The sequence below is a fragment of the Sander vitreus genome, chromosome 14 (genome assembly GCF_031162955.1).
Source record: "Sander vitreus isolate 19-12246 chromosome 14, sanVit1, whole genome shotgun sequence".
NCBI lineage: Eukaryota > Metazoa > Chordata > Actinopteri > Perciformes > Percidae > Sander > Sander vitreus.
Window position 1 is genome coordinate 3261557 of NC_135868.1, and position 23673 is coordinate 3285229.

Consider the following 23673-nt stretch of genomic DNA (forward strand, 5'->3'; position numbering starts at 1 on the left):
TCTATATTCATGCATTCCATGTGTATGTGTGTGTGTGTGTGTGCGTGCGTGCACATGTATGTGCGTGCATACGTTTGTTCGTGTGCATGTGAGTGTGTGTGTGTTGCACACCCCACAAAAAGTGACCACACTCTAAAAAATATCTGTTTATTGTCGAAGAATAATAGTGTGTAAGAGTAAAATGTCCTGTAGCCTGGGATGGCCTCGCTCTCTCCTCTTGTCTTGTCTCTCTGTCTAATGCCGGACATGCTTGAGTGAGAAATGTTGCCCGATGCCAGATTATCGTCAATGTATAATCTGAGGAAAATAGATATTTTAGACACGTGCTTAGAGAGAGAGGAGAGAGAGAGAGAGAGAGAGAGAGAGAGAGAGGAGGAGTGTGTCGAACGGTAGTCAGAGCGTGACTGGATCAGGTTACAAGGAGGCATTTCCAGCGGGGATGAGTCTGCCGCAGACCTGCTGTCTCTGAGCCGCTCAGCACACGAACATAAAAAAAAAAACTTGAATTGACTCAAATGCATTGGAGGAAAAAGTTTAGAAAAAACAAGAGGTTGCCTTCCAGGCCAGCTTCTGCTGGTGCCAGTGAGAAAAATGTTGAATCCCCCTCCCCAGTCTTTAGTGCAGACACTGATCGAGCAGGAGGTTAACGCTGCAATGAAAATTAATGAAGCCAAGTTGTAAGGTTTAGTAGAACAGATGGGTCCAGCAATTGACTATGAAAGCGCCATTAATAAACTGTAGGCTCACATTAACACGATAACCAAGAGAGGAGAAGCAGTTATTGCATACATGACAAAGACACCAAACATAAGCCCACTGCCAACTGTAGTTTATTGCAGGGTCCTCGGTACAGACTGGGAGGATGAAACCATGGACACCGGGTCACAGACTGACCCCTATGGCACTCCTGAGAGTAAGGAACTGGACAGCTTGATAAAGAAAGAACTAGACGATGAGCATGTGATGAAATAGTTTGAATTAGGATAACAGGAGTTCCTATTGATAATTGCTATTGTTGCTACAAAGATCATGTCTCTGAGGCGTTATGTGCACAGCGTGTATGATGTGTTGGAGGATTGTATAGGACAGTTACTTTCACTCAGAAGTCAGATTGACCATTAACCTGCTGCTTGCCTTTATCTGAGCGATATTTAAATGATAGTTTTCCTATAAATGGAGTAAAATATGCTTTTTCCAAATACCAAAAGCTGATGAAGATTGTGAAAGTACAAAAGTAAAATGCAAAAAATACAGTTGGAAGTTTAGAAGTTGTAAAATTGAACTGCAACATGGGACAAAATGTATGTAAAATCAGAAAATGGTATAGTTCTAGAAATTGTCCATACCGGTTACAGCGTTGATGCACAATCTTTACAGATGTTGCAACACACCACATGTGTCATTGGCAAAATCTAAACAGGGTACGCAGCAGGAATCGGGAAGGTTTTTGACAGCTTACAAAGAGACTGGAGATTGGATACCACTGGGGAGTATCCAATTTGGGGATACCACGTGGCCATAAAGAAAAGCGAGAGATTAAAAATGCTTATTACAAATAATTGATTGTAAGTCTCCAACCACTTTATTGCAAATAATGTCTGCTAACCTTGCCAAAATTTTAACCTCCAGAATGACATCTTGGTGGCCTCACCATCAGAACGGGACTGTAAGACAGACACCCTGGCACGTCTTACATTCTTGTCTGAGCAAAGACATAAGGTCAGTGAGAATCAATTACAAGTGTGGCTATATTGCAAGCACCAAAACCCAGAACAAAAAGACAAATTATGTCATTTTTAGGAATAACTCATTTTGATTTCAAAGACAAAAGAGTCAGTGGCACAGTTTTGTAAAATGCTCTTAGATATTATTGTAATCTGACATATTTTGGTTAAGACAAATAATAATAACGACGAATAATGTTTTATTGTTATCAAGCTGCCCAACAAAGTCCGAATAAGAACATAGTGTAAGAAAACTGCCAAAACAGCTTTGTTGTATGTTTGTCTTGTTACATAATACACAGGTTGTGGCTGATTGTAAAAGCAGATCTACATCAACACTTAAGGTCCACCTCTTCCCCTTACTATTTCAAGATAAAGATCTACTATCACTGAACAAGGAAGCGTTCCAAGAGTTCAGACCAGCAAAGGCTGCAGGCTAGTAATTATACACTATTTCCTGCATCCGCACTGAATGTGAATGATAACTGTAAAAAATATCTAAGGCCTGAGAAATGTCTGATCTCTCTGAAAGTTTTGAACAGAGATTCAAACCTAAATCAATAAAAAAAAAGGGAAACCAAGAGCTGCAGAGTTGTAGGCTACCTTATGATTTACGGAAAAGTGTTGATACTGTCAGTGGTGGGTAGTTTGGAACAACCCGTTCTCACTCCCAACTCGTAAAATACGGACACTTTGGTCAGTGTCTCTCAGTGTCAGATAAGGTGCAAAAAATCACCCTTCGGCATCTGTATGGAACGCACCGGGCAGAGCAACAGCTACACTGCGCTGTAAGATGTCGCAGTATTAAGAGCGACTATGGTAGAGAGTGGTACGAACGACCAAAATGCCACGTAAGCAGGTTGGTTGGGATGGTGGATGGGTCAAACAAGCGTTATTATGGAACCCACGCAACTTCTAGGCAAGACCTGCCCTTCAACAGCATTCACATGCTACTATTGGTCAGGCGTTTATGCTTACGCAAGGTAATGGAAACCAATTTGTTCAGGTCGTATCCCCTGACCAGTCGGCTAGCCTAACCTTAACCACTCGAGGTCAATGCCTAACCCCAACCAATTGGGCTACTTTGTAGGGCAGGACTTGCCTAGAAGTTGCGTGGGATCCATAATAACGCATCAAACAAACACTTGACTTTACCCCAAGAGACCGGAGTTCGTGGCCCGGTCTTCTCCCGTGTGTAACTGAAACGTTCATTTTGTAACCCCACCCACGACCTTTTCCTAAACTTAACGTAATCGTGCCCCATGTCACTTAAACGTGTCAAATAGTGACGCCAAGAGTCCCGACGCTAAAGGAGACTTTTATTCTGAATAACAAACACCAAAGGCACGTGACCAAGTGTACGTATTTTACGCGATAGGAACGTGAGAATATGTTGTTTGGAAATTATTATTATTATTTTTTTTTTAACCTTTATTTATCCAGGTAAGTTGTTTGAGAACAATTTCTCATTTGCAACGACGACCTGTCACATCCACACATGACATGTTCGTCCCTGTTGGAACGATCACAGTCACACCGTCATTGATATTTGCATCAAGGAAGTTCCTGTCTTGCTTTTTCTTGTCAGGGTTTTGTTTTCCCATCAAGGCAATGTCTTTCCAAGCTGTATTTGTTGAAGGTGTTGGGTTTTTCCATCTTGGCTCACTGATGCATGACTGACAGTATATTAAGCTTATGATGTACAGTATCAGCATCCAGGAAAACTAATCTACATTTCTTTGACTCTCTTCTGGGCACTCTCCAGCACAGGCAACTTATTTTATTTTATTTATTAGTCCTGTCAAACATTACAGTAGGAACGTGTTGCTGGGACAGTAGTTTTGGACAATGAGCCGTTTTCGTTACGAAAATATCACTCGTCTGGCGAGTGTAAAATTGTGTGTCTCTACCACGGTCTCTGACAGTCAACCAATTTTTTTAGATTATCTATAGTGACATTCATAGTAGACTGGTTGGGCATACTCCCAGGCTCCCTCCAGGATCCTTGCAAGAGTAAAGAACTGGTCCATTGTTCCACGACCAGGACGGAATCCGCATTGTTCCTCTTCAACCTGAGATTCGACTATCGACCGAACCCTCCTTTCCAGCACCTTGGAGTAGACTTTACCGGGGAGGCTGAGAAGTGTGATACCCCTGTAATTGGCACACACCCTCTGGTCCCCCTTTTTAATAAGGGGAACCACCACCCCGGTCTGCCACTCCTTAGGCACCGTCCCAGACTTCCACGCAATGTTGAAGAGGCGTGTCAACCAAGACAACCCCTCCACACCCAGAGCTTTAAGCATTTCTGGACGGATCTCATCAATTCCTGGGGCTTTGCCACTGTGGATCTGGAGAAGGCGTATGACACTTGCATGCTCAAAAATAAAACGGTTACAATACCCAAGGGAAACACACTTGACGAATGACTCAGTTGCGCAGCATGGTTTAGCTTTAAGGTTTGACTGTTGTTTAGCATAGTTTAGAAATCTGATTGCATATCAGAGGCTGTGTTTGTATCAGACAGAGAAGTGAAACAACAGGAAATGGCTGTTAGGTCGATGTGTGTGCGCGTTCAGGCGCAGTGAAAAGGTCACGAAGAGCAAGAAGAGGAAGTTAAACTAGACCGAAGACGCACGTCCAGCTGTGATGAAGATAGCAGCACACACACACATACACACACACACACACACAGATTCTGCTTGACAACAGGGAAGACAGCACCCAAAGAGGAGAGGATAAGAGGGCAGGGACAGGTAGATTTGGGGCTCAGAGCTTGGAAGGCTTCGTGGACCTGAGCTCCGTACTGAGCGTCTGATTGCTAGGGGTACAGTAAAAGTGATTGACTTTATCGTCTCTGTACATCATTCACGGTATTCTGGTTACATAAGTCATCAACGAGTATGCGGGGAATTAGAACTTAGAGAACTTATTGGAGTCAGATTTCTCTGGCCTCCGGGCCTTCCACTTTTCCAGTCATTCCCTTCATTGTCAAGCGAACTTTTAAAATGTCACAAAAAAGACGAACAAAAAAGACTACGAATTAGAAGCGTTTCCATCAACTGGTTTAGAGCGAATAAACTAGACAACACAAAGCGTAGTTTGGTCACAAGTTGACGTTACGCATGGTTGTAGATTGCAAACCGGCTCGCTAAATCAAAGAGTATAGAAGCTTCTTTTAGAAGTTTTTCTTTGGCTAAATGGAGAGAGAGGTAGCATTGTACAAGTTGTGACACATGTGCAGAATACAGGTTTGTGGCAGAGACATTTGGTGTCAGTGAGACAACCGAAATAGCGATATAACAGCATAAATGTAATACATATCGCATAGATTCTCATTTGCACATTCGGAAAGTATTGTAGAAGTGTATTGGAGATGACCCAAGATGGAAAAAAAAAACAACACTCCCCCAGCAAAAAAAAATAAAAACAAGGCAAAAACTTAATGCAAAACCAATGATCGTGTGACAGGAGGAACATTTCTGACATACTATACTACTGCTGACTTGGCATGTGCCCCCTTGTTTTTCATTGTATGGCATGTTGTAAAACTGGCTACCCTTCTGTTCTGCTTTGTAATCCAGCCTGGAACATCAGTGTCTTTTACAATCAACCTATTATTATGAATCCATTAACCAAGTTATTTAATGTTTGATATTCTTTGCAATGCTTCAAGAAACGTCGTTCTGATTGCTTAGCAAGAAACCCCTTAAAAAAACAGACTTGATTGTCTAAAAAGCCATATTACAAGGGACACGGATATTAAAAGCAAGCATTAAAAGCAGATTCAAAGGAGGTTAAAGGAATCACTGGACGTCGTCGTCTCCACACCTGCCGTGGTCTCTCTCCTCGAAAGATAAAATAAATAAATAAATATTGGTGTCACAATATAAAAAACATATTCTGTTTTAAACGTTTAAAGACATTTTATTTTTACATAAAAAAAACTACTAACCCTTTTAAAAGACTTTAAAATACTTGCCGTAGCGGCTACAAGGTTCACTGTTCATTGTGCCACACTGTAGAGCACCAAATCTCTTATTAAGGCCATTTGAAAATGTAGCATCTAACTGAGAGATCCAAATCTGTTCAGTTCTTTTTCCCTGAGCCCTACATCTTAAGCCCAGTTCAGACCAAAGATTACATCAAATGTTTATTTGATTACAAATAATCAAATAAACATAATTACTGGAAGCTGGACTCCCATGATTTTTGTTCTGAACACATGTTTTGTTATATTTATTGTGCAACCAGGTCTGGTGCTTAAAGATAGATCAAGCCGCTGGTTCTACAAAGAAATATCAATGATGTTCAAGGCAAAGGACTTATGTTTAAATTACCCCTATGTCTGGATACAAAACTGCAAGTGCTGAACAGTTTAGTAACAAGCTTTTTTTTTCATGATGAGGTGGTGTAAGAGCATCATTAATAGTCTCTCCTGAAGGTGCGGTTCTTCCAGTTTCTCATACGGATACACAAATTAAAAACCAATCAACACATGAGTGTTGATAAGACAAAAACCCTTGGTGTACTTTTATGAGGAAAACAAACACGTTTACCAGAACATCACAAATAACTTCCCCACAAATCCAACGTCATGTCTCGAAAAGAAATGTCCCTCAACAGGTTTCTTTAGGCAGTAACCCAAAAGAAGACGTTAGAATAAGTTACTACAGGTGTGGCCACACTTAAAAACAAACAACCATTACTCATGCAATACATGAACGTTTTTCAAAACTCATTGATCGACCAATTTATTTTTTCACAGCATCAAATACATTTTGTTTTCCATGCCCAGTGAAATCTCACGCCTGCTCTGAATTTGTATGTAAACAACGTTTGTTTTGAACACCCCATAATAAAGTCTTGGTCACAATCTGTTTCTGTTTCCTATTAACCATTGTGTTGTCTTCCCGTCGACGATGCAACTTTTTGTTTTTCTGGGTCCAAATATAAAATTAAAACGTTAATTTCAACGTTTTGGTCGTCTTTTTCGACACTTTTGTTCGTGTAAGTTTTTGAACCTTTTCCCGACGTTTTTGTCACTTTGTAAGTGTGTGAGAGCATCAATAATACAATTCTCTCATCTCTACAATACTAGATTCTCTCCTGAAGGTGCGGTTCTTCCAGTTTCTCATACGGATACACAAATTAAAAACCAATCAACACATGAGTGTTGATAAGACAAAAACCCTTGGTGTACTTTTATGAGGAAAACAAACACGTTTACCAGAACATCACAAATAACTTCCCCACAAATCCAGCGTCATGTCTCGAAAAGAAATGTCCCTCAACAGGTCCACACCTGCCGTGGTCTCTCTCCTCGAAAGATAAAATAAGTAAATAAATATTGGTGTCACAATATAAAAAACATATTCTGTTTTAAACGTTTAAAGACATTTTATTTTTACATAAAAAAAACTACTAACCCTTTTAAAAGACTTTAAAATACTTGCCGTAGCGGCTACAAGGTTCACTGTTCATTGTGCCACACTGTAGAGCACCAAATCTCTTATTAAGGCCATTTGAAAATGTAGCATCTAACTGAGAGATCCAAATCTGTTCAGTTCTTTTTCCCTGAGCCCTACATCTTAAGCCCAGTTCAGACCAAAGATTACATCAAATGTTTATTTGATTACAAATAATCAAATAAACATAATTACTGGAAGCTGGACTCCCATGATTTTTGTTCTGAACACATGTTTTGTTATATTTATTGTGCAACCAGGTCTGGTGCTTAAAGATAGATCAAGCCGCTGGTTCTACAAAGAAATATCAATGATGTTCAAGGCAAAGGACTTATGTTTAAATTACCCCTATGTCTGGATACAAAACTGCAAGTGCTGAACAGTTTAGTAACAAGCTTTTTTTTTCATGATGAGGTGGTGTAAGAGCGTCATTAATAGTCTCTCCTGAAGGTGTGGTTCTTCTAGTGTCTTATACCTATACACAAATAAACACACAACCACACATAAGCTGCATAATGACACAAATTCTTGGTGTAAACTTATGAGGAAAATAAATGTTTACCAGAACATCACAAAGAACTTCCCCCACAAATCCAACGTCCTGTCTCGAAAAGAAATGTCCCTCAACAGGTTTCTTTAGGCAGTAACCCAAAAGAAGACGTTAGAATAAGTTACTACAGGTGTGGCCACACCTAAAAACAAACAACCATTACTCATGCAATACATTGATCGACCAATTTATCTTTTCACAGCATCAAATACATTTTGTTTTCCATGCCCAGTGAAATCTCACGCCTGCTTTAAATTTGTTTGTTTTGAACACACCATAATAAAGTCTTGGTCAAAATCTGTTTCTGTTTCCTATTAACCATTGTGTTGTCTTCCCGTCGACGATGCAACTTTTTGTTTTTCTGGGTCCAAATATAAAATTAAAACGTTAATTTCAACGTTTTGGTCGTCTTTTTCGACACTTTTGTTCATGTAAGTTTTTGTCACTTTGTAAGTGTGTGAAAGCATCAATAATACAGTTCTCTCATCTCTACAATACTAGATTCTCTCCTGAAGGTGCGGTTCTTCCAGTTTCTCATACGGATACACAAATTAAAAACCAATCAACACATAAGTGTTGATAAGACAAAAACCCTTGGTGTACTTTTATGAGGAAAACAAACACGTTTACCAGAACATCACAAATAACTTCCCCACAAATCCAACGTCATGTCTCGAAAAGAAATGTCCCTCAACTGGTTTCTTTAGGCAGTAACCCAAAAGAAGAAATTAATGTAGCTATTATAGGGGTGACCACACCTACACTTTTGTGTGAATGGATATAAAAGGTGATGTGTGTTCAATAGAGGACTTCAACCAGCAAACAGCAACAGGTGGAATCAGAGAGAATCACAGCTTCAATCACTGCAGTCAAGACAAATCTACGGCAGACAAAACCTGTAAGTATTTCTATGATGAATATTAGTCCAATTTCAATCAATGCAAGGTGTGTTTTCTGTCTTTCTTCAATATCAATGCAATTGTCATAATAATCATAATAATCATAATCATAATAATCATCACCCAGGGTCTGTCGGTGTAATAATTGTTGGTGTTACACTTATCTGCTCTTTGTTTAATATTTTTCTTGAAGATGATGAAACATATTTTAAATGCTTTAATTATTGTATGTGTCTACAGCTACAACTATGTTGTGTATTTTAATATATATATATATATTTTTTACTTTGTTAAATAAAAAAAGAGTTTTATTCCAGAAACAATGTAAATGCCTACAACAATACATTGACAATCCTCATTTGTAGATGCTAACATTTATAAATGTTAGTTTGCATTTACAACTAACAAAGGATTATTGTCTCAAAAATAAAAATAAAGAAGTGGATAATGTAAAGAAATTAATATAATTAATTTCAACATATACAGAAAGTGACACTAAATTCTACGGCAATTTACTATAATGTCTATCAGTTAGCAGTAGTATAAATACAGATTTTAGTTAGTTAATGCTATTTAGTTGCCATTGCTTAACTGAATCTAACAAAAAAATATTATTTTATATTTTTCAACAGTAAAAGCATCTTTCCAAAATGATGAAGATCTGTCTCATTCTTCTTCTGTGTGTCGGTAAGTTTCAAAATAATGGGGAATAAAAATGGGAATGTTCTAACCTATCTATCCATGACATTGTTAAACTGCCTCAGACAACGCACTGGAAAAGACGACAGTGGCCTGAAAAATGTATGTTGTTAAATTAGTTTGAAATGTGGAAATAAATGTGAAACCGATCCAACAATTTCTACTCAAAACAGCCACTGGCAATGCACAGACCATCACAGCTGCCCCTACAACAACCACAGCAGCCCCTACAACAACCACACCTGCCCCTACAACAACCACAGCAGCCCCTACAACAACCACAGCTGCCCCGACAACAACCACAGCTGCCCCGACAACAACCACAGCAGCCCCTACAACAACCACAGCTGCCCCGACAACAACCACAGCTGCCCCTACAACAACCACAGCTGCCCCTACAACAACCACAGCTGCCCCTACAACAACCACAGCTGCCGCGACAACAACCACAGCTGCCCCGACAACAACCACAGCAGCCCCTACAACAACCACAGCTGCCCTGACAACAACCACAGCTGCCCCTACAACAACCACAGCTGCCCTTACAACAACCACAGCTGCCCCTACAACAACCACAGCTGACCCAACCACAGCTGAACCTACAACAACCACAGCTGACCCAACCACAGCTGAACCTACAACAACCACAGCTGACCCAACCACAGCTGCCCCTACAACAACCACAGCTGACCCAACCACAGCTGAACCTACAACAACCACAGCTGACCCAACCACAGCTGAACCTACAACAACCACAGCTGACCCTACAACAACCACAGCTGACCCTACAACAACCACAGCTGAAGCAACAACAACCACAGCTGAAGCAACAACAACCACAGCTGCCCCAACAGTAACGACAGCTTCACCAAAGACAACAACTGCTGCCTCCTCTGCAGTCATCAACAACACAAGTTTCCTTTTAGTCATAGCAGTTGTTACAGCTGTTATTTGGAATTAACTGAACTGGATCAAGGGACTTAATACCACCATCATTTAGACAGTGTGTACACTCTCTATTGTCCATGAAGAGACTTATGTGATTTTATGCTAAATATCTAATGTGCTTTAGCTGTGACTTATGTTTTTTACAAACACAAAACTTACTAATTTTAACAGATCTTGCATCATGCACTAATTAAGTACACAGACAAACTTGATTTATATTCTTTTGACATAAGACAAGCATAGATATGTTTACTAACTGCTGTTAACAGTGACACAGAACCATATGAGCCATATACAGTGATTGGCCACAAGAATGAACAGCTCTTATGTCTAATATATTGAAAGAGTTATTTAATATTTATATTGCAGTTCATTTGCATTTGATTGCATTACACTGTAAGAAATGTACTTTGTGGAAACTCTGCTGCACACTGTGGTGATTGTTCTGTTGTCTGCATTTTGATGTGTGTTAATATTCCATGTAATGTACATGAAGTATTAAAGTGTGAAATACAAACAATGAGTGTACTTGTGTCTGTATGAAGCAGCATCATACTCATATTTGTTTCTTCTAGCAGTGTGTGGTAAGCCCATGTTGGCATCTGATGAAACACATTCAACCTGTCACAGTTGATTGATGAGCCAGGCAGAACTACGTGAATAATCCTTCAAAATCAACATTAAAAAATATGATTTTCTCAAACAGGAGGGACATAATGACTGCTTCTGGAGTTTTTGTGCTTGGCCTTGGTGACCGCTGTCCTCTAGTGTGCGTTAGAAGTGCCAGATTGGAAAGATCAAGCTGTTGGATATTTATCAAAAGAAATGTAACATTCAGGCTTTTCTCAGTGATTTTTCTGACAGTAATATACCGTTCATACATTACATTAAATTACAATGCTTAGAGTTAAAGATAGATCAAGCCGCTGATTCTCCACAGAAATATCAATGATGTTCAAGGCAAAGGACAAAGCCTGGGCTCCAACAAGGCGTACTGGTGAAGCAGCCCATTGGCTGACTTTTAATATCAGAAATACAACCTGATCTCACAGAATTCCGTGAAATGAACACGGCCCCTTCACTCAAAATCTGGGGCAGTTTCACGGAATCGCCAAAAATTCAGGGCCCACGGAACAATTCCGTGAAATGAACACGGCCCCTTAAGTTAAGGAAAAGGTCGTGGGTAGGCTTACGTTTCCATAACATGCTGGACAACAACGGGACGGTTGGGTTTAGGAGAAAAAGAACGGGACGGTTGGATTTAGTAAAAGAAAAACAGGATGCGTTTAGGAAAAGAAAAACGGGATAGTTGGGTTTAGGAAACGTGACACGCGGGACACGATCCCCGGTCTCCTGGTTGAAAGTTCTGTGATTTTGACCCAACCAACATCTCTATGCTGATTTTCGTCCTTTCATACTACTCGCTACCGTAGTCGCTCTTACTGCTACGTCATCTTCTCATTTACTTCACATTGGTATTGTTTTCCGTGGTGGCCACACAGAATTTTCACACATTGCGTGCCACCACCACGTAATGAGGTGTTAACAGTTCGTGATCATTTCACGGAAATCTGTGAGACCAGGCTGCAAAAATAAATGCTCTTCCTCCTTTAGTTGATGTCCTCCACTGAACACAAACAATGTTCATGATTTGTAAGAGTAATGGGTTTTTAAGGTATGGCCACCCCTGTAATACCTCATTCTTACATCTTCTTCTATCTTACTGCCTAAAGAAAGCTGTTGAGGGACATTTCTTTCTTTTGGACTGTCTTTTTTGGGTCCCTATGTTTACTGGGTAGAAAAAAACGTTTCAAGGACTTTTCGTTTAAGGTATGATGTTAGATTTGTACTGGAGGTATTTGTGATGTAATGGTAAAGATTCCAGTGTGAGTTTTCGTGATTGTGCAGGTTACGTGGGAGCCAGTGGGAGCTGAGCTCCCATAGAGAGAGGATGAGCTCCCATGAAAGCAGTAAAATCATACACCTGTTGGGGGGGGTCTCTAAAAATCATCAGCACCATTATTTAAATCACAAAAAAAGCACTTTTCCCAAACACACGGAGCTCTTAAGCAGACCTGTGCGTCGCTTAGTGTCCACTCTCGCTGTAAAAATAGAGACGAGCAGCGCGCCTTCCGTCAGTAGTCTGTGCACCTTGAGGTGCTCCGTGTATTTCTGTCGTAGTTTCGGTTTCCCACCTCCGATGTAGAGCAGCGTACAGCCACTTCCCCAAACTTTGTGCCATCCAGAGACCAGAGACCCAAACGCGGCTCTGAGTCTGTCAGACGGTCTGAGATCTACCGCATCAGCAGAGCAATCACGTAATGCACAGCAGGCTGTGGTGCAGGTGGATTATTTTCTGAAATATAGTGACTTTATTCTTGTAATAGCCTATTATCGCTTTATTTTTCTCAAAGTATCACGACTCCTCCAAATCACAGAGAGCACAGATGGGATACATTTTGAATGTGCACAAAGTTTTGAACATTAGCAGTAATCTTGCTCAAACACATCTGAAATATTACAGTCCAGGGGTTTATTAATCCATTAAAATGAATTCATGTATCACTGAGGTGAATAACTATCATATGCACATTTAAGGAGGTTACTTTCTCAACAAAAGACGCAAAAGAGGAGGGAGGAGTAAATGATGCCTATAGGCTACATGTGTGCTGACTCGGATGTTTTTAGAAAAGTCGATCTACAGGAGAATAAATAATGAACGCAATGCAGAATGCCTGAGAGCCTTATTGTAATATATTCCATTATGTTTTTATATTTGGATTGTAATCTATGTTTCCCTTTACATAAAGATATTTCCAGCATACATTCATTCAGAAAAAGGTAGAAATAGGTGCATAGAAATTCACCAGAATGCATGTCTTGTTTAGTGTTTACTTGTGTAGACGTATGAGAGACTGGAAGAACCACACTTTCAGGGGAGAATCTATTAATGAGAACGACAGGCGTTTTAAATGTGCGATCCCTTTTTTTTTTGGTCTGAATTATCCCAGAATTAAATAAATTGTACTTTGCAAGAAGGTCTATTTAGGGTTTATCCAGTCTTATAGAAAACAACAAAGAGAATTGTAAAAGTGACAGTTTGGTTCATTACTCACTCACAAATTATTTATTCGGGGTTAGGTTAAATAGATTTCTTAGATTTATCTGGTTTATTGACACTCTACAAACCAAATGAATGGGACTTATTAGGATTTAAACCCTGAAGAAATAGAACCCTTCATCAACGGTGGCCGGGTTGGCTCAGTTGGTTGAGCAGGTGCACGTATACTGAGAGGTTTATGCCTTGACGCAGAGGTCCAGGGTTCGAATCCGACCTGTGATGATTTCCTGCATGTCTTCCCCTTCCTAACCTAGCTGTCCTGTCAACATTAAAGGTGGAAAAGGCCCCCAAATAAAAACCGATCAATACATAATCTGCACAATGACAAAAACGCTTGGCGTCTTTTTATAAGGAAAACAAACACATGTTTACCAGAACATCACAAATACCTTCCCCAAAAATCCAGCGTCATTTCTCGAAAAAGAAATGTCCCTCAACCGGTTTCTTTAGGCAGTAACCCAAAAGAAAACGTAAAACGTTCTATTACCAGGGTGGCCACACCTTAAAAAAAGAAAAGACACCTCATATAAATGATGCGCGTCACTGGTCAGAGCCTGATGTCGCATTACCTGCTTTGTGTGAATGGATATGAAAGGTGACGTGTGTTCAGTGGAGGACGTCAACCAGCAAACAGCAGAGAGCGTCACAGCTTCACAACATGTTAAATGTGACTTAAGTTATTTACAAACACAGAATCATTTCTAACGTTTATGACACGTTCATGACAGTGTCATGTCATAGTTATGACAGTGTCATGTCACGATTATGTCGATCCCTTCAAGTAAAGTGTTACCAATAAAGTATTTTTACTATAACAGATGCACTACACTGACAAGCTTGATGTATATTTCTGTGAAGTTCTCAGTTCTCACTTGATGCATATTCTTTTGACATAACACAAGCATGCAAACAACTTGTACTAACTGCTGTTAACATTGACACAGCACCAACATCTCTCAACATACATAAGGCACACAGGATAGAAAGGATAACTTAAATTGTACACAAAAAATAGACAAAAAAATACATAAAAAAAGAAAACAATATAATAAAATACTGAAAATAAATAATGAAATAATAATCACAGTGAATTTGATTTTTGTGGTAAGCATGGAGGAGAGATGTTGCATGTTTCCCTTTCATTAGTTTCAAAGCACAAAGATGATTGGCTACAAGGTCCCGCTTAAAAACAGAAAAAAGGGGCTTTGTTTTCTTCCATTTGGAGGTATGGATGAAAAACTTCGCCATCAATATCATATTGTTCAAAGTCAAGTCAGTCTTAATGTTTTTCATAGTAACACCAAACACAATATTTTCTCTTGTGAGAGGAGTGAGTAGTTGGATTTTGGTTGAGAGCCTGTCCTGCCCAGGTCTGGTCCGTCGAGGCCCCTCACCTTCACTGCCACCCATATGGCAGCGCACCCGACCCCAGCGGTTCCTCCCACAGGTGGTGGGCCCATGGGATTGAGAGATAGGTGCCACGTAGCTTTTTCGGGCTGTGCCCGACCGGGCTCCGTGGCAAACCTGGCCACCAGACGCTCGCTGACGAGCCCTCCATCTGGGCCTGGCTCCAGACGGGGGCCCCGGCTCTGAAACTAATGAAAGGGAAACATGCAACATCTCTCCTCCATGCTTATAAGGAGATGAAGGTATTTGAGGACCCGTAGCAACCACAAAAATCAAATTCACTGGCTCTGGGGACGTGGAATGTCACCTCTCTGTGGGGGAAGGAGCCGCAACTTGTGCGGGAGGTGGAGCGCTACCGGTTAGATCTGGTGGTGCTTACCTCTACGCAGAGTCTCGGTTCTGGAACCATACTCCTGGATAGGGGTTGAACTCTTTTCTTCTCCGGAGTTGCCCAGGGTGTGAGGCGCCGGGCGGGTGTGGGGATACTCACAAGCCCCTGGCTGAGCGCCGCTATGTTGGAGTTCAACTCGGTGGACGAGAGGGTCGCCTCCCTACGCCTGTGGGTTGTGGGGGGGAAAACGCTGACTGTTGTTTGTGCATATGCACCAAACAACAGTTCGGAGTATTCGGCCTTCTTGGAGACCTTGAGTGGAGTCCTGCATGGGGCTCCAGTCGGGGACTCCATAGTTCTGCTGGGGGACTTCAACGCGCACGTGGGTAATGATGGAGACACATGGAGAGGCGTGATTGGGAGGAACGGCCTCCCTGATCTAAACCAGAGTGGTTGTTTGTTGTTGGACTTCTGTGCTAGTCATGGATTGTCTATAACGAACACCATGTTCGAACATAGGGATGCTCATAAGTGTACTTGGTACCAGAGCACCCTAGGCCAAAGGTCAATGATCGATTTTATAATCGTTTCATCTGATCTGAGGCCGTATGTTTTGGACGCTCGGGTGAAGAGAGGGGCGGAGCTGTCAACCGATCACCATCTGGTGGTGAGTTGGGTCAGGGGGTGGGGGAAGACTCTGGACAGACCTGGTAAGCCCAAACGGGTAGTGCGGGTAAATTGGGAACGTCTGGAGGAGGCCCCTGTCCGACAGACTTTCAACTCACACCTCCGGTGGAGCTTTTCGTGCATCCCTGTGGAGGCTGGGGGCATTGAACCCGAGTGGACAATGTTCAAAGTTTCCATTGCTGAAGCTTCGGTGAGGAGCTGTGGTCTTAGGGTCTTAGGTGCCTCAAGGGGCAGTAACCCACGAACACTGTGGTGGACACCGGTGGTCAGGGAAGCTGTCCGACTGAAGAAGGAGTCTTTCCGGGATATGTTATCCCGAAGGGCTGCAGCCTCTACTGTGAAAGAGGCAAAGCAACGGGTGTGGGAGAGGTTCGGAGAAGACATGGAGAAGGACTTTCGGTCGGCACCAAGGTGCTTCTGGAAAACCGTTCGCCACCTCAGGAGGGGGAAGCGGTGAACCATCCAAGCTGTGTACAGTAAGGATGGGATGCTGTTGACCTCAACTGAGGAGGTAATAGAGCAGTGGAAGGAGCACTTTGAGGAACTCCTAAATCTGACTAATACGCCCTCTATGGTAGAGGCAGAGCTGGAGGATGATGGGGGATTGTCGTCAATTTCCCTGGTGGAGGTTGCTGAGGTAGTTAAACAACTCCACAGTGGCAAAGCCCCAGGAATTGATGAGATCCGTCCAGAAATGCTTAAGGCTCTGGGTGTGGAGGGGTTGTCTTGGTTGACACGCCTCTTCAACATTGCGTGGAAGTCTAGGACGGTGCCTAAGGAGTGCCAGACCGGGGAGGTGGTTCCCCTTTTTAAAAAGGGGGACCAGAGGGTGTTCGCCAATTACAGCGGTATCACACTTCTCAGCCTTCCCGGTAAAGTCTACTCCAAGGTGCTGGAAAGGAGGGTTCGGTCGATAGTCGAACCTCAGGTTGAAGAGGAACAATGCGGATTCCGTCCTGGTCAGGGAACAACGGACCAGATCTTTACTCTTGCAAGGATCCTGGAGGGAGCCTGGGTAGAAGGTGACGTGTGTTCAGTGGACGACATCAACCACCAAATGTGATTCTCTCAAATAGGAGGGACAAACTGACTGATTCTGGAGATTTTGTGCTTGGCCTTGGTGACCGCTGTCCTCTAGTCTGCGTTAGAAGTGCCAGATTGTAAAGATCAAGCTGTAGGATTGTTATCAATAGAAACGTAACATTCAGGCTTTTCTCAGTGACCTTGCTGACAGTAATATACCGTTCATCACACTTCTGAAATACCATTTGTATAACTGGCAATGAAATATTTGACAAACACTCAGAAATATCAATGATGTTCAAGGCAAAGGACTTAGGTTTAAATTACACCTATGTCTGGATACAAAACTAAGTTTAGTAACACAACCTGTTTTTCTGATGTGGTGGTGTAAGATCATCATTAATAGATTCTCTCCTGAAGGTGTGGTTCTTCCACTCTTTCATACCTATACAAAAATAAACCCACAACCAGACATAGGCTGCCCAATGACAACAGCACTTGGTGTAATCTTCACAACATAAAAACCTTTCCCACAAATCCAACGTCCTCTCTCAAAAAGAAATGAACCACAACCAGATTCTATACCCAGTAACACAAAAGAAGACATAACAATTATGTATTACAGGGGTGGCCACACCTTAAAGCCACATTATTAATACATTTCCTGAACGTTGTTTACAACCTGATGTCATATTACCTGTTTTGTGTGAATGGGTATAAAAGGTGATGTGTGTTCAATAGAGAACTTCAACCAGCAAACAGCAACAGGTGGAATCAGAGAGAATCACAGCTTCAATCACTGCAGTCAAGACGAATCTACGGCAGACAAAACCTGTAAGTATTTCTATGATGAATATTAGTCCAATTTCAATCAATGCAAGTTGTGTTTTCTGTCTTTATTCAATATCAATGCAATTGTCATAATAATCATAATAATCATCACCCACGGTCTGTCGGTGTAATAATTGTTGGTGTTACACTTATCTGCTCTTTGTTTAATATTTCTCTTGAAGATGATGAAACATATTTTAAATGTTTTAATTATTGTATGTGTCTACAGCTACAACTATGTTGTGTATGTTGCTATTAGATCTTTTTTTAATTTTTTCTTTTTTTTAAAAAACTTTTTAAAATAAGTTTTATTCCAGAAACAATGTAAATGCCTACAACAATACATTGACAATCCTCATTTGTAGATGCTAACATTTATAAATGTTAGTTTGCATTTACAACTAACAAAGGATTATTGTCTCAAAGATAAAAATAAAGAAGTGGATAATACGGATAGTATAAGAAATTAATATAATTAATTTCAACATATACAGAAAGTGACACTAAATTCTACGGCAATTTACTATAATGTCTGACTATCAGTTAGCAGTAGTATAAATACAGATTTTAGTTAGTTAATGCTATTTAGTTACCATTGCTTAACTGAATCTACCAAAACATTATTTTATATTTTTCAACAGTAAAGCATCTTTCCAAAATGATGATCTGTCTCATTCTTCTTCTGTGTGTCGGTAAGTTTCAAAATAAAGGGGGATAAAAATGGGAATGTTCTAACCTATCTATCCATGACATTGTTAAACAGCCTCAGACAACGCAATGCAAAAGACGACAGTGGCCTGAAAAATGTATGTTGTTGTAAATTAGTTTGAAATGTGGAAATAAATGTGAAACCGATGCAACAATTTCTACTCAAAACAGCCACTGGCAATGCACAGACCATCACAGCTGCCCCTACAACAACCACAGCAGCCCCTACAACAACCACAGCTGCCCCGACGACAACCACAGCTGCTCCGACAACCACAGCTGCCCCAACGACGACCACAGCTGCAGCAACGACAACCACAGCTGCCCCAACGACGACCACAGCTGCAGCAACGACAACCACAGCTGCCGCAACGACAACCACAGCTGCAGCAACGACAACCACAGCTGCCCCAACAACCACAGCTGCCCCAACAACCACAGCTGCAGCAACAACCACAGCTGCCCCGACAACCACAGCTGCCCCGACAACCACAGCTGCCCCGACAACCACCACAGCTGCAGCAACAACCACCACAGCTGCTCAAACCACAACCACAGCTGCAGCAACGACGACCACAGCTGCAGCAACGACGACCACAGCTGCAGCAACGACGACCACAGCTGCCGCAATGACGACAACAGCTGCCACAACGACAACCACAGCTGCCCCTACGACAACCACAGCTGCCCCTACGACAACCGCAGCTGCCGCAACGACAACCGCAGCTGCCCCAACGACAACCGCAGCTTCCCCAACGACAACCACAGCTGCTCCAACGACAACCACAGCTGCTACAACGACAACCACATCTGCAGCAACGACAACCACAGCTGCACCAACAACCACAGCTGCCCCAACAACCACAGCTGCAGCAACGACAACCGCAGCTGCTCCAACAACCACCACAGCTGTAGCAACAACCACCACAGCTGCAGCAACAACCACCACAGCTGCTCAAACCACAACCACAGCTGCCCCAACGACAACCACAGCTGCCCCACCGACAACCACAGCTGCTCCAACGACAACCACAGCTGCTCCAACGACAACCACATCTGCAGCAACAACAACCACATCTGCAGCAACGACGACCACAGCTGCCCCAACGACGACCACAGATGCAGCAACGACAACCACAGCTGCAGCAACGACAACCACAGCTGCCGCAACGACATCCACAGCTGCCCCTACGACAACCACAGCTGCTCCAACGACAACCACAGCTGCTCCAACGACAACCACAGCTGCTCCAACGACGACCACAGCTGCAGCAACGACAACCACAGCTGCCCCTACGACAACCACAGCTGCCCCTACGACAACCGCAGCTGCCGCAACGACAACCGCAGCTGCCCCAACGACAACCACAGCTGCTCCGACAACCACATCTGCAGCAACGACAACCACAGCTGCACCAACAACCACAGCTGCCCCAACAACCACAGCTGCAGCAACAACCACAGCTGCCCTGACAACCACAGCTGCAGCAACGACAACCACAGCTGCCCCAACGACGACCACAGCTGCAGCAACGACAACCACAGCTGCAGCAACTACAACCACAGCTGCAGCAACGACGACAGCTGCAGCAACGACAGCAGCCGCAACGACGACAGCTGCCCCTACGACAACCACAGCTGCCCCTACGACAACCACAGCTGCAGCAACGACAACCACAGCTGCAGCAACGACAACCACAGCTGCCCCAACAACCACAGCTGCCCCAACAACCACAGCTGCAGCAACAACCACAGCTGCCCCGACAACCACAGCTGCCCCGACAACCACAGCTGCACCAACAACCACCACAGCTGCAGCAACAACCACCACAGCTGCAGCAACAACCACCACAGCTGCTCAAACCACAACCACAGCTGCAGCAACGACGACCACAGCTGCAGCAACGACGACAACAGCTGCAGCAACGACGACCACAGCTGCCGCAACGACGACCACAGCTGCCCCAACGACAACCGCAGCTGCCCCAACGACAACCACAGCTGCTCCGACAACCACATCTGCAGCAACGACAACCACAGCTGCACCAACAACCACAGCTGCCCCAACAACCACAGCTGCCCCTGACAACCACAGCTGCAGCAACGACAACCACAGCTGCCCCAACGACGACCACAGCTGCAGCAACGACAACCACAGCTGCAGCAACTACAACCACAGCTGCAGCAACGACGACAGCTGCAGCAACGACAGCAGCCGCAACGACGACAGCTGCCCCTACGACAACCACAGCTGCCCCTACGACAACCACAGCTGCAGCAACGACAACCACAGCTGCAGCAACGACAACCACAGCTGCCGCAACGACAACCACAGCTGCCCCGACAACCACAGCTGCCCCAACAACCACAGCTGCAGCAACAACCACCACAGCTGCAGCAACAACCACCACAGCTGCTCAAACCACAACCACAACTGCCCCAACGACAACCACAGCTGCCCCAACGACAACCACAGCTGCTCCAACGACAACCACAGCTGTTCCAACGACAACTACATCTGCAGCAACGACAACCACATCTGCAGCAACGACGACAGCTGCCCCAACGACGACCACAGCTGCAGCAACGACAACTACAGCTGCAGCAACGACAACCACAGCTGCCGCAACGACATCCACAGCTGCCCCTACGACAACCACAGCTGCCCCAACGACAACCACAGCTGCTCCAACGACAACCACAGCTGCTCCAACGACAACCACAGCTGTTCCAACAACAACTACATCTGCAGCAACGACAACCACATCTGCAGCAACGACGACCACAGCTGCCCCAACGACAACCACAGCTGCAGCAGCGACAACCACAGCTGCCCCAACGACAACCACAGCTGCCCCATCGACAACCACAGCTGCCCCAGCGACAACCACAGCTGCCCCAGCGACAACCACAGCTGCTCCCAACGACAACCACAGCTGCTCCGACAACCACATCTGCAGCAGCGACAACCACAGCTGCACCAACAACACCACAGCTGCCCCAACAACAACCACAGCTGCAGCAACAACCACAGCTGCCCCACGACAACCATCAGCTGCAGCAGCGACAACCACAGCTGCCCCCAACAACCACAGCTGCCCCAACAACCACAGCTGCCCCAACAACCACAGCTGCCCCCACGACAACCACAGCTGCCCCTACGACAACCACAGCTGCACCAACAACAACCACAGCTGCAGCAACGACAACCACAGCTGCCCCAACAACCACAGCTGCAGCAGCGACAACCACAGCTGCTCCCAACGACAACCACAGCTGCAGCAGCGACAACCACAGCTGCCGCAGCGACAACCACAGCTGCAGCAACGACGACAGCTGCAGCAGCAACAGCAGCCGCAACGACGACCAGCTGCCCCTACGACAACCACAGCTGCCCCAACGACAACCACAGCTGCAGCAACGACAACCACAGCTGCAGCAGCGACAACCACAGCTGCGCCCAACGACAACCACAGCTGCACCAGCAACAACCACAGCTGCTCCCAACAACAACCACAGCTGCAGCAACAACCACAGCTGCCCCGACAACCACAGCTGCCCCGACAACCACAGCTGCACCAACAACCACCACAGCTGCAGCAACAACCACCACAGCTGCAGCAACAACCACCACAGCTGCTCAAACCACAACCACAGCTGCAGCAACGACGACCACAGCTGCAGCAACGACGACCACAGCTGCAGCAACGACGACCACAGCTGCCGCAACGACGACCACAGCTGCAGCAACGACAACCACAGCTGCCCCTACGACAACCGCAGCTGCCCCAACGACAACCGCAGCTGCCCAAACGACAACCACTGCTGCTCCAACGACAACCACATCTGCAGCAACGACAACCACAGCTGCACCAACAACAACAGCTGCCCCAACAACCACAGCTGCAGCAACAACCACAGCTGCCCTGACGACCACAGCTGCAGCAACGACAACCACAGCTGCCCCAACGACGACGACAGCTGCCGCAACGACAACCACAGCTGCAGCAACGACAACCACAGCTGCCCCAACGACAACCACAGCTGCCCCAGCGACAACCGACAGCTGCTCCCAAAGCGACAACCACAGCTGCTCCCAACGACAACCACATCTGCAGCAGCGACAACCACAGCTGCAGCAACAACCACAGCTGCCCTGACAACCACAGCTGCAGCAACGACAACCACAGCTGCAGCAACGACGACCACAGCTGCAGCAACGACAACCACAGCTGCAGCAACGACAACCACAGCTGCAGCAACGACAGCAGCCGCAACGACGACAGCTGCCCCTACGTCAACCACAGCTGCCCCTACGACAACCACAGCTGCAGCAACGACAACCACAGTTGCAGCAACGACAACCACAGCTGCCTCAATGACAACCACAGCTGCAGCAACGACAACCACAGCTGCCCCAACAACCACAGCTGCAGCAACAACCACAGCTGCCCCGACAACCATAGCTGCCCCGACAACCACAGCTGCACCATCAACCACCACAGCTGCAGCAACAACCACCACAGCTGCAGCAACAACCACCACAGCTGCTCAAACCACAACCACAGCTGCAGCAACGACGACCACAGCTGCAGCAACGACGACCACAGCTGCCCCTACGACAACCACAGCTGCCCCTACGACAACCGCAGCTGCCGCAACGACAACCGCAGCTGCCCCAACGACAACCGCAGCTGCCCCAACTACAACCACAGCTGCTCCAACGACAACCACATCTGCAGCAACGACAACCACAGCTGCACCAACAACCACAGCTGCCCCAACAACCACAGCTGCAGCAACAACCACAGCTGCCCTGACAACCGCAGATGCAGCAACGACAACCGCAGCTGCTCCAACAACCACCACAACTGCAGCAACAACCACCACAGCTGCAGCAACAACCACCACAGCTGCCCCAACGACAACCACTGCTGCTGCAACGACAACCACATCTGCCCCAACGACAACCATAGCTGCTCCAACGACAACCACTGCTGCTCCAACGACAACCACATCTGCAGCAACGACAACCACATCTGCAGCAACGACGACCACAGCTGCCGCAACGACGACCACAGCTGCAGCGACGACAACCACAGCTGCAGCAACGACAACCACAGCTGCCGCAACGACAACCACAGCTGCCCCTACGACAACCACAGCTGCCCCTACGACAACCACAGCTGCCGCAACGACAACCACAGCTGCCGCAACGACAACCACAGCTGCCCCTACGACAACCACAGCTGCCCCAACGACAACAGCAGCCGCAAC

General features: G+C 44.9%; 1 protein-coding gene across 1 annotated transcript; it reads left to right on the plus strand.

Annotated features, from left to right (window-relative positions):
* Nucleotides 1-870: 870 nt before the first annotated feature.
* On the plus strand, nt 871-20567 carry LOC144529252 (uncharacterized). The gene is made up of 5 exons (XM_078268255.1): nt 871-960; nt 1658-1719; nt 17599-17691; nt 18330-18380; nt 18568-20567. The coding sequence occupies exons 1-5, from the start codon at nt 871-873 to the stop codon at nt 20480-20482; spliced, it is 2211 nt and encodes a 736-aa protein (XP_078124381.1). The 3' UTR covers nt 20483-20567.
* Nucleotides 20568-23673: the final 3106 nt, after the last annotated feature.